The sequence below is a fragment of the Lissotriton vulgaris genome, unplaced genomic scaffold, assembly GCF_964263255.1.
Source record: "Lissotriton vulgaris unplaced genomic scaffold, aLisVul1.2 SCAFFOLD_1555, whole genome shotgun sequence".
NCBI lineage: Eukaryota > Metazoa > Chordata > Amphibia > Caudata > Salamandridae > Lissotriton > Lissotriton vulgaris.
In genome coordinates, this window is record NW_028240693.1 from 110566 (window position 1) to 124112 (window position 13547).

At 47.9% G+C, this 13547-nt stretch overlaps 1 protein-coding gene across 2 annotated transcripts in view; it reads left to right on the forward strand.

Moving 5' to 3' along the window:
- Positions 1-9119: 9119 nt before the first annotated feature.
- LOC147672903 (E3 ubiquitin-protein ligase TRIM39-like) overlaps positions 9120-13547 on the forward strand; it is a 222392-nt gene continuing 217964 nt past the window's right edge. The window contains exon 1 of one of the 2 annotated variants that reach the window (XM_086947933.1): positions 9120-9590. In XM_086947933.1, the coding sequence (XP_086804059.1) occupies positions 9189-9590 (402 nt within the window). In that variant the 5' untranslated portion in view covers positions 9120-9188. The remainder of the gene's footprint in view (positions 9591-13547) is intronic. The other variant, XM_086947932.1, reaches the window with a different exon arrangement.

Sequence of the window (13547 nt, forward strand, 5' to 3'; positions counted from 1 at the left end):
TCATATTTGCAATGAGATCATTATAAAAACTGCTTTAACAGCTGAACATCCATAATTGAAAGAATATTCATTTAAATCATTCAATATATAAAAAATAATGGACTATATATACCTAAATAAGAAAAATGTAAAAATTATATCAATGTAGCGGGCGTGCTAACAGGCGTTCTATGCACCTTGACTTTAGTGCAGTTTAGTCAGGATTGATCATTGCTGGAGTCAGGATGTAGTGTAGTTCCTATATTCCCAATAGGCTCTGGACATTGGAATGATATATCCTAAAGATGTGACGTAGGACTTAGGTCGACTAGGTCTCTATTGAATATATTAGACTTAATTATGAATGCCAGCTAGCTCAGAGGTCACTGGAAACTTTCTTGAATACACGAGAAGGGATTAGTTTCCGACAACCGCATAAACATGACAACTTTGTATCCCCAAGATGAAACTGAACTACAGAGTCGTAGAAACAATAGATAGATATTTCACTCATTCAATCATGCATGCTTCGTTTCACCAGAGGTGCAGAGAAATAGAGAGACGGGCGTTTTCAATAAAAGTATTTATTGAACAGTCTTCTTTCTTATGCAAAAGAAATGAACTGCTACAACAGTAATACTGGCTGTAAAGTATAATGCGTACAGCAAGAAGAGTATTATGAAATAATACTGTAAAAGCATGGTATGGTTTCTAAGCCATAAAATACATACATAAATAACAAAGACTAAAAGTACTCAACTGGTGCTTCTAAAATACGCCTACCCCAATGTACCTAACCTAAGTCTAGTACGAGGGAAGAAGTAAGGGAGGTGTAGCATAGGTTCTAGTTTCTTTGCCAAGAATCTATCCAAGATTTCTCTTAGGGTCTAATCAGCTCCGTACATTGGTTTAGAATGAAGGAGGTCTGGTATCTCTATCTCCGGACTTGATTTCCCAACACCCCACAAGGGGAGCTTGGAAACACTGGAGCTGGATTCTCAGCAAGAGAAAGGCAGACTCTCTGTCAGTATGTCAGCTGGAGGGTCAGCTTTTTTCTGCACTTGCTGTAGCGAGATGCGTCGGGCAAGTAGATAGTCTAACTGCTCCAAACCCCTGTGTGTGCGCTAGGGCAAGTGTAGGCATATTTATATCTTGAAGGTACCTGGATTGACGTAAGGTCAAATATAATAACGTCACCAAAGAACGGTAGTTCTTTGAAAACGCCATGATTTCAAGGACAAATCAATATTCAAGAAAGGGGATATCCCTGACTGCTGAAGCCGAGTTTTCCAAGAAATCGTTGTGGCTTTTTGGAACTAGTGGAAGTAGCCATGCCATATTTGGACTGCATGGGCTATGTCTAAATGTGGGTATGATTTCTATGCCTGTATAAGGGTAATGTGAATTATACCTATATAAAGGGCATGAATCGGGAAAATTACACTAGGGTCCTAAAACGCTATACAACACCCACTCCACTTTATAATGTTTGACATTACTATATACTTAGCAGAAACATATCTAAAGCATGTGTTTACAATCCCACCCAAAATACATAAAATGCATTTGAAATAGTTGTACACGAAAAATGATCATTCGTGCTCTATGCATGTAAAAAAGCATAATTTTCCTTCAAAGCATGTAGTGTAACATTGGAAAAAGCTTATCAGAATGAATCATGAAATCACATTTATGAAATGGTTCTTAAATACCGAAAAAAGGTCGAGACCAGAGTATATAAACTGTTTTAGTTGTGAACGAGGTCAAATATTGTCTTTTTGGAAGTGTTCAAGGAATTCTTGTTCTCTAAGAATAGTTCTACTTTAAGCAGATTACTTTGTGCTAAAAAAAAAAGTTAAATTTGGAAAAAGTTAAATCGAGGAAAAATAGAGTTCTAAAGTTAGAAGTTTTGTTTTGAAAAGTGAAGGTCGAATTCAAAGTTCATCAGAACACTGTGTGCTAACTCAAAAATCACTGTCATTGTTTGGCGAAAACATCAAATCTTCTAAGTTTGAAAAGAATTAGTCTACTTTTGTAGGTGAAAGTTGGACCACCTCGTTTAGCAGATCAATTGTAGATAGATGAGAAGCAGCGCCGTCAGCGTCAGTCGCATTAGCAATGTTCGTCGGAGATGGTACCTGTGTGCCTGTTGCTCTACGTATCTCACCACCAGCTTGTTGTGCTGGTGAGACCTCCATGAATGCCGTCATCAGTATTGGTAGCCGCTGGGGACAACACAATGCATGAGCCGTTACGGAACCAAGCAAAGCGTCAACATCCGTTGGCAGTGCTGATGGAAGTGTTAGACAGATGTCTAGCACACATTCTTCTACACATAGCAGGCATCGTAGAACAGGTAAGATGCAATCTTGCCAGATTGGTCTGAATGAAAGAAACCATGTGGTATTCAGCTCTCTTAAATGAGCCAAGCCGAAAATGTGGATTGTGCGCTCACAACACTTCATTGCCAGGAGAGTGTTCTCAATGGTAATCTGGGCCGAGTGCACGAAGTTTGGGAATATGCTCAGGACTGCTTCAAATGGTACTAACAGTCCCGAAAAAATCGTCTTAAATACATGTACAATACCACTGGTATCAGACATGTTTAAGATACGACCTAACACTTCTGCGAAATGTATGGGGCAGTTTGTTGATAATAGGGAATGTACGTCCGCAGAGGACCTTGCAACTTGCAGATCATACGTCTCTTTGAGTGAGGTCAGTTGTACAGTTTTTTGTAAAATATTAGGACAGCATGACAGGCATTAGGACAGCATGACACGCATTGGGACAGCATGACAGGCATTGGGACAGCATGACAGGCATTGGGACAGCATGACAGGCATTGGGATAGCATGACACACATTGGGACAGCATGACAGGCATTGGGACAGCCTGACAAGCAGTGTGACAGCATGACACGCATTGGGACAGCATGACACTCATTGTGACAGCATGACACACATTGTGACAGCATGACACACATTGTGACAGCATGACACACATTGTGACAGCATGACACACATTGTGACAGCATGACACACATTGTGACAGCATGACACACATTGGGACAGCATGACACACATTGGGACAGCATGACAAGCAGTGGGACAGCATGACAAGCAGTGGGACAGCATGACAAGCAGTGGGACAGCATGACAAGCAGTGGGACAGCATGACACACATTGGGACAGCATGACACACATTGGGACAGCATGACAAGCATTGGGACAGCATGACAAGCATTGGGACAGCATGACACGCATTGGGACAGCATGACAAGCATTGGGACAGCATGACAGGCTTTGGGGCAGCATGATATGCATTGGGGCAGCATGATATGCATTGGGACAGCATGACACACATTGTGACAGCATGACACGCATTGGGACAGCATGACACGCATTGGGACAGCATGACACGTATTGGGACAGCATGACAAGCATTGGGACAGCATGACAAGCATTGGGACAGCATGACACTCATTGGGACAGCATGACACACATTGTGACAGCATGACACACATTGGGACAGCATGACACACATTGGGACAGCATGACACACATTGGGACAGCATGACACACATTGGGACAGCATGACAAGCAGTGGGACAGCATGACAAGCAGTGGGACAGCATGACACACATTGGGACAGCATGACAAGCATTGGGACAGCATGACACGCATTGGGACAGCATGACACGCATTGGGACAGCATGACACGCATTGGGACAGCATGACACGCATTGGGACAGCATGACAAGCATTGGGACAGCATGACACGCATTGGGACAGCATGACAAGCATTGGGACAGCATGACACGCATTGGGACAGCATGACACGCATTGGTACAGCATGACACGCATTGGGACAGCATGACACACATTGGGACAGCATGACACACATTGGGACAGCATGCCATACATTGGGACAGTATGACACGCATTGGGACAGCAGGAAATGCATTGGGACAGCAAGACACGCATTGGGACAACATGACACGCATTGGGACAACATGACACACATTGGGACTGCATGACATGCATTGGGACAGCATGACATGCATTGGGACAGCATGACAAGCATTGGGACAGCATGACAAGCATTGGGACAGCATGACACGCATTGTGACAGCATGACACGCATTGGGACAGCATGACACGCATTGGGACAGCATGACAACATTGGGACAGCATGACAACATTGGGACAGCATGACAACATTGGGACAGCATGACAACATTGGGACAGCATGACACGAATTGGGACAGCATGACACGAATTGGGACAGCATGACACGAATTGGGACAGCATGACACGAATTGGGACAGCATGACACACATTGGGACAGCATGATACGTATTGGGACAGCATGACACACATTGGGACAGCATGACACGCATTGGGACAGCAAGACACGCATTGGGACAGCAAGACATGCATTGGGACAGCAAGACATGCATTGGGACAGCAAGACACGCATTAGGACAGCACGACAAGCACTAGGACAACATGACACACATTGGGACAGCATGATATGCATTGGGACAGCATGACATGCATTGGGACAGCATGACAGGCATGACACACATTGTGACAGCATGACACACATTGTGACACCATGACATACATTGGGACAGCATGACACGCATTGGGACAGCATGACAACATTGGGACAGCATGACACGAATTGGGACAGCATGACACGAATTGGGACAGCATGACACGAATTGGGACAGCATGACACGAATTGGGACAGCATGACACGAATTGGGACAGCATGACACGAATTGGGACAGCATGACACGAATTGGGACAGCATGACACGAATTGGGACAGCATGACACACATTGGGACAGCATGACACACATTGGGACAGCATGACACACATTGGGACAGCATGACACACATTGGGACAGCATGACACACATTGGGACAGCATGACACACATTGGGACAGCATGACACACATTGGGACAGCATGACACACATTGGGACAGCATGACAAGCATTGGGACAGCATGACACGCATTGGGACAGCATGACACGCATTGGGACAGCATGACAAGCATTGGGACAGCATGACACACATTGGGACAGCATGACACACATTGGGACAGCATGACACGCATTGGGACAGCAAGACATGCATTGGGACAGCAAGACATGCATTAGGACAGCACGACAAGCACTGGGACAACATGACACACACTGGGACAGCATGACATGCATTGGGACAGCATGACAGGCATGACACACATTGGGACAGCATGATATGCATTGGGACAGCATGATATGCATTGGGACAGCATGACATGCATTGGGACAGCATGACAGGCATGACACACATTGTGACAGCATGACACACATTGTGACAGCATGACATACATTGGGACAGCATGACACGCATTGGGACAGCATGACACGTATTGGGACAGCATGACACGAATTGGGACAGCATGACACGAATTGGGACAGCATGACACGAATTGGGACAGCATGACACGAATTGGGACAGCATGACACGAATTGGGACAGCATGACACGAATTGGGACAGCATGACACGAATTGGGACAGCATGACACGAATTGGGACAGCATGACACGAATTGGGACAGCATGACACACATTGGGACAGCATGACACACATTGGGACAGCATGACACACATTGGGACAGCATGACACACATTGGGACAGCATGACACACATTGGGACAGCATGACACACATTGGGACAGCATGACACACATTGGGACAGCATGACAAGCATTGGGACAGCATGACAAGCATTGGGACAGCATGACACGCATTGGGACAGCATGACACGCATTGGGACAGCATGACAAGCATTGGGACAGCATGACACACATTGGGACAGCATGACACACATTGGGACAGCATGACACGCATTGGGACAGCAAGACATGCATTGGGACAGCAAGACATGCATTAGGACAGCACGACAAGCACTGGGACAACATGACACACACTGGGACAGCATGACATGCATTGGGACAGCATGACAGGCATGACACACATTGGGACAGCATGATATGCATTGGGACAGCATGATATGCATTGGGACAGCATGACATGCATTGGGACAGCATGACAGGCATGACACACATTGTGACAGCATGACACACATTGTGACAGCATGACATACATTGGGACAGCATGACACGCATTGGGACAGCATGACACGTATTGGGACAGCATGACACGTATTGGGACAGCATGATACGTATTGGGACAGCATGACACACATTGGGACAGCATGACACGCATTGGGACAGCATGACACGCATTGGGACAGCATGACACGCATTGGGACAGCATGACACGCATTGGGACAGCATGACATGCATTGGGACAGCATGACACGCATTGGGACAGCATGACACGCATTGGGACAGCATGACACGCATTGGGACAGCATGACACGCATTGGGACAGCATGACACGCATTGGGACAGCATGACACGCATTGGGACAGCAAGACATGCATTGGGACAGCAAGACATGCATTGGGACAGCAAGACATGCATTGGGACAGCAAGACACGCATTAGGACAGCACGACAAGCACTGGGACAACATGACACATTGGGACAGCATGACATGCATTGGGACAGCATGACAGGCTTTGGGGCAGCATGATATGCATTGGGACAGCATGACAAGCATTGGGACAGCATGACACACATTGGGACAGCATGACACACATTGGGACAGTATGACACGCATTGGGACAGCAAGACACGCATTGGGACAGCAAGACATGAATTGGGACAGCATGACACGAATTGGGACAGCATGACACGAATTGGGACAGCATGACACGAATTGGGACAGCATGACACGAATTGGGACAGCATGACACGAATTGGGACAGCATGACACGCATTGGGACAGCATGACAAGCATTGGGACAGCATGACACATATTGGGACAGCATGACACACATTGGGACAGCATGACAAGCATTGGGACAGCATGACACGTATTGGGACAGCATGACACGTATTGGGACAGCAGGACTCGCATTGGGACAGCATGACACACATTGGGACAGTATGACACGCATTGGGACAACAAGATATGCATTGGGACAGCAAGACACGCATTGGGACAGCACGACATGCATTGGGACAGCATGACAGGCTTTGGGGCAGCATGATATGTATTGGGACAGCATGACATGCATTGGGACAGCATGACAGGCTTTGGGGCAGCATGATATGCATTGGGACAGCATGACAGGCATTGGGACAGCATGACATGCATTGGGACAGCATGACAGGCATTGGGACAGCATGACAGGCATTGGGACAGCATGACACGCATTGGGACAGCATGACACGCATTGGGACAGCATGACACGCATTGGGACAGCATGACACGCATTGGGACAGCATGACACGCATTGGGACAGCATGACACGTATTGGGACAGCATGACACGTATTGGGACAGCATGACACGCATTGGGACAGCATGACACGCATTGGGAAAGCATGACATTGGGACAGCATGACACTCATTGGGGTGATGGATTAAACCCAGATCTTTTGATTGGGTGTGAGTGTTTGATTGGTTCAGATGCTCCATCCATTACCACCCCCTTTTGTACAGCTTTTGGCTGCCATAAGTGTGGCAGGGTATGCTCAGACGTGAGTCCCTTGCTCACTTTGCCACGGGATTCAAGCAAGCAGGGCTGAAGACCGCTGGAATGCCAGAAACTGGTCCTCGGAAGCTTGTTACCGGTCCAGGGAAGACATGGCTTGGCAGTTCGGGCTGGACTGTTCCCATGAGCCACAGGGTCAGACTGATTTGCATATAGCCATGTCTGAACTGGGGTGGCAGAGTGGGCTAAAGAACGGTGATGGATTAAACCCAGATCTTTTGACTGGGTGTGAGTGTTTGATTGATTCAGATGCTCCGTCCATCACCACCCCCTTTTGTAACGCATTGGGACAGCATGACACGCATTGGGACAGCATGACACACATTGGGACAGCATGACAAGCATTGGACAGCATGACACACAATGGGACAGCATGACAAGCATTGGGACAGCATGACACGCACTGGGACAGCATGACACGCACTGGGACAGCAAGACACGCGTTGGGACAGCATGACAAGCACTGGGACAACATGACACGCGTTGGGACAGCATGACACGCATTGGGACAGTATGACACGCATTGGGACAGCATGACACGCATTGGGACAGCATGACACGCATTGGGACAGCATGACACGCATTGGGACAGCATGCTCCTCCGCTCTTGCAACTATTTGTACACTCAGCACTCCCAGGGCTTGGAACGAGACCTGAATGACATTAGCTCCGAGACACTCCGCACCTTATTCCTAAAATTTCGTCTAGGTATTTAAGCAATCAAAACGTATATCTCCAAAGTCCTTACGAGCTGTCCCACCTCCCACCTCCCACCTCTGTGACCTCACAGTGGGCGGAAGGAGTCCATAACACACTTCGTGCTGTTTTGCACCAAAGCTAAGCTCTATGCACAAAGTGCTCATCCAACTGTTCAACCGATTCACAATTAGAGGTGCACAGACGCGCTCGCACTTTGCGCCACATCAGACATGCCAGCTATTTACAAGCTTGTGACTAGCTATATTATGTGAGCGCTGTTTTATTCCATCTCATAATAATGTAATAACTACATAAATACATGTGCATAATACTTACATAATGTATTTACATAATAAATACATTTAGTATTTCCACTATAGCCTTCCGAAACCGGGGAGTTAGCGTGTTTTACTTGACATATTTAATGACTGAAACGGCTCTCTGCTCTTTTGACGGCATTCCTAGTTCTTCGCGGCTTAAACGCGCGAAAAACAAAAGAGCTGAACTTGCAGATCCGGGTTGTTCTAGTACTACTAGCCTAGTAGGCAAAACGGACTCGAATATCAGTTACCTGTTTTAAGCAGTTTTATTGTAAATGTTTTACTGTGCAGACGCTGTGAGCAGCAGTGACCACTGGGCGGCGCCACAAACACCCTTTCCACCTCTAAAGTTTTACTCTAAAGTCACTGTGTGCAGCAGTGACCCGAGGGCGGGGCAGACACACTTCTACCTTTGAACATCTCGTCAGCTGCCTGAGCAGACACACCTTGCTCAAATAGGTGCAAAGGTCATGTCAGAGGGAGAGAACAGCCCAGCTCAGAGCAGACATGGCGGCCGCAGACCCCAGGGCGAAGCTCCTAGAAGAAGCCACCTGCTCCATCTGCAGGGAGCTGTTCACTGACCCCGTGACCTTAGACTGTGGACACATCTTCTGTGACTCCTGCTTCACCAGATTCAAGGCCTGCGAGGATTTGGAGAAATCCTGCCCAGAATGCAGACACAGGTTTGACCCGGAGAGAGAACTGAAGCCGAATAAGAGATTAGCAAACATGGTAGAAACGGTGAAAAGAATGCAACTAGCGCCTGGAAGTCTGTGTGAGGAGCACGGGGAGAGGCTGCAGCTCTTCTGTGACACCGACAGTGGACTCCTGTGTTTGGTCTGTTGGATGTCCCTGGGCCACAGAGAGCACCGTGTGACCCCTGTCAAGGAAGCAGCGCAGGAGTACAAGGTAGGAGGACTGGAGTGAGAATATAAAACTGAGGGCCTTGTATAGCGCCCCTGTCACACTAAAGCGCTTCAAGGAGCTGAGCAGGAGTACAAGGTAAGAGGAGCTGGAATGAGAATATAGAACAGAGGGCCTTGTATAGCGCCCCTGTCACACTAAAGTGCTTTGAGGCGCTGAGCAGGAGTACAGGGTATGAGAGTACAGAGCCTGAATGTAGAACAGAGGGTCACAAGCGAATAAACGTACTTGTGTAGAGCCCCTTTCACACTAAACTACTTGGAGGAGCTGAGCACAAGGACTGGGTAGTAGCAACCAGAGGCAGAATCAGGAACAGAGCATCATGAACAAGTTCACACACTTGTATAGCGCACCTTTCACACTGAACACCTTCTGGGAGCTGAGTGCTGCTTGAGAGAGAGCACGCTGTGTCCCACGGACTATCATCAGAAAGCTTAGCAATAACCAGTGCAGGTGACCCCTTCCTGCCTCTGGGCCTGGGCACCACTGCACCCGCAAGGGAATGATGGACGGAATGCTGAATGAATCATACATTCACCCCCAGTCAAGAGATCTGGGTTAAATCCATTGTTCTTTTGCTCAACACGCCACCCCAGTTTAGACCCAGCCATATGCAAATCAGCCTTGACCCTCTGCCTCATGGGAACAGTCCAGAACGAACGGCAAAGCCACGTCCTCCCTGGACCGGAAACAAGCATCCTGGGACCGGTTTCAGGGTATAACCCTTCATCAGCCAGGCTAGCTTGAATCCATCGGCACAGTGAGCAGGGGACCCACGTCTGGGCATACCTGGCACACTTAGGGTGAAAAGTGCTACGCAAACAAATGATGGTCAAGAGAACTGGGTTAAATCCATCGTTCTTTTGCTGCACCACTGACATCTAAATCTTTGGAATTAGGTTTACGTTGTTGCATCTCAGGTATCTGTCTGGTCTATAGTGAGGGAAGTATGTGTGTATGTGAAGCTCTGTGTTGTTTGTGTTATATGTTATGTTATGTTATCTGTTTTGTAAAGCGCAAACAGCTGCCCCAGCAACGGGGCGTCCCGGCGCTAGAACCATAACACAACCAACTGAGACGAGAGACGAGACCTACAAAGAGGGAAAGAGATGGGTTTTGGTCGCTTTACGGAAAGCTAGCATATTGTCGATGCATCGGATGTGGAGGGGAAGGGAGTTCCATAACTTGGCCCCCAGTAGTTTGAAGGAACGCCCTCCGATGCGGCAGAACTTTGTGTGGGGTATCATGGCTAAATGTTGCCCCTTGGACCGGAGATTCCGTTTGGGATAATAGGGGGTCAACAGAGAACGGAGGAGCTCTGGTCCTTCGTTCTTCAGTATTTTAAAGGCGAATATGAGAGCCTTGAATTGGATGCGGGCTTCGATGGGTAGCCAATGTAGTCTGTGAATGGTCGCTCTCACCGAGCACCTTCTAGGGAGACCTACTATAGCCCTTGCAGCCGAATTCTGGATCCGTTGGAATCTCTTTATTTCAGATTTGTTTGCTCCTAACAGCAGGACACTTGCGTAGTCCAGCCTGGACAGGATGGTAGATTGCACAATGAGTTGTCGCGTTTTGGAGTCAAAGTAGCCTAAGATAGGGTTGAGACTTCTCAGTAAACCAATGCAAGTTGCGGCAACTTTTTTGGTGTGCGACTGGAAGCTCAGAGTGGAGTCCAGCCAAACTCCTAGATTTTTTGCTAGAGTTTTCGGGGGGGGGTGCTGGGCCTAATGATTGGGGCCACCAGAGGTCATTCCAGTTGTCACTGTTTTTCCCCATTATCAGCACCTCGGTTTTGCCACCATTGAGTTGGAGGCAGTTTGCTGTCATCCAATTTGCAACGGCAGTCAGTCCATCCCTGAATCTAGTGGCCTCGGAGAGGGGGCCTCATTGAGGCTGATGACCAACTGAGTGTCGTCGGCGTACGACACCATTGTGAGGCCCCATGTCTTGGCAACCTCCGCCAAGGGTTGCATATATAGGTTAAACAAGGAGGGACTGAGGGCAGAGCCCTGTGGGACTCCTTGTCCTATGTCTTGGGGTTGGGAGATGAACGGAGGGGCAGATACCCTGAATGATCTATTAGTTAGAAATGATCGGAACCATTGAAGTGCCGAGTCTACGATCCCGATGTTTTCAAGGCGTTTTAGTAGGATGGCATGGGAGACCGTGTCAAAGGCCGCGCTGAGATCGAGCAGTATCAGCGCGGCACTTTTACCGGTGTCCATGATTTCCCTTAAGTTTTCCGTGGAGGTGAGGAGCGCGGATTCCGTGCTATGGCCCGGCCTGAACCCATGTTGGGAGGGGTCCAGGATGTTGTTTTTTGCCATATGATCACTGAGAATTTTGTTCGCGTGGGCTTCCGCTAGTTTCGCTACCCATGGGAGCAGTGAAACGGGCCGTAGTTCTCCGGTTTAGAGGGGTCTAGAAGGGTTTTTTTTATTATCGGTGTTACCCAGGCCTGTTTCCAGCAGGTGGGTACCGTGGCTGTGGTAAATGAGAGATTAAGGAGTGAGGTCAAGGATGGGAGGAAAAATTCCAAGGCTCCCAGGAAGTGAATTGGTCTCATCGGATCTGTGGGGGCACCCGATTTCACCTTCCTACACAGTTTGGTGAGTTCTTCACCTGAGATAGCGGGTAGGCAAGTGAGCCTGGAGTCTCCAAAGGCGGCGTTGTCCTCTGGACTATCCTGGGTGAAGGCGTTGTAAATTTTCTTTACTTTTTCCGTGAAGAAGGTGGCCAGGTCTTCACATTGCTGCGTGGAGGTGATGTGAGAGGCGGTTTGTCACCATTTTGCAGTTTTTGCACGATTTGGAAAATAGTTTTCGTGGGGTTGGGGCTAGCTTTTATCTCAGTAGCGTAGAAGGCAGCACGGGCTACCCGAATTGCCTTGTGGTATGTTCTGAGAGTGGCCAAGTATGCGTTTTTGTCCTCCTGCTTATATTCCTTCCTCCATTTCTGTTCCGCTTTTTTACAAGATTTCCTCATCGTTTTAAGGTTCTCATCGTACCAGGGGTTGGAAGGGGTGTTTCGCCCTTTGTCCACTTGGCTGGTATAATGGCGTCCAATCCCTTGGTGATCCAGTCCTGGAAGGACGCATATGATGTTTCAATGTCGTTTATATCCTCCAGGTTAGGTGCCCCTAGACTAACCGCTAGGTCACATTGTTGGAGTTTGTGCCACGGTCGTTTTAGGCGTGCGGTGGGTGATTTTTTTACGGGAGGGGAGTTGTTCGGGAATGAGAGGGTTATTAACGAGTGGCCCGTCCAGGCCATGGGTTTGGGGTCGTCAGCTTTGGCCTCTGGTATGTTAGTAAATACCGGGTCAAGCAAATGGCCCGCAACATGTGTGGGGGTTCGGACGAGCTGGATTATCTGCAGGGCCGCTAGGTCTGCGACGAAGTTGCTGATTTGAGCATCTGAAGAGTCGTCTAAGTGGAGATTGAGGTCTCCTAAGACCGTGAAGTTGGCCGAGCCAGTGATCATAGCGTGTGCTGTCTCAATGAGCTTTGTGTGGGTTTTATATGTTTGTTGTTTTTCGTTTGTTCTCACCCACTGCATTCCCTCACAAACACTGTTTTGTTTGTGTTATGGACACAACTCCTTCTTTCGAGCTTGATGGTGCCAATGATGAGAACAGGGCAATCCTGGTGAGTACCTGCCAGGTTCCCGTTGGTGGTTCGCCCGTGAGGCGCCATCTCGCTCACACACACTTTTTTCTACCTACCTCAATTTGGCACCAAGGTGTGTGGTTTTTGTTGTCTCACAACTGTATTTATGTTTCCCATGGGATTGGGCATATGTTTTTAAACAGGGCATAACATGGATGTACCTCCTACCTCATCTATTAAAAGAGAGGAGTGATTTGCAAAAGATTTGCATGTGTTGGTACACCATTAAGTGATTTATGATTTGATGCCGTTGTGGTCTAGGTCTTGTTTTG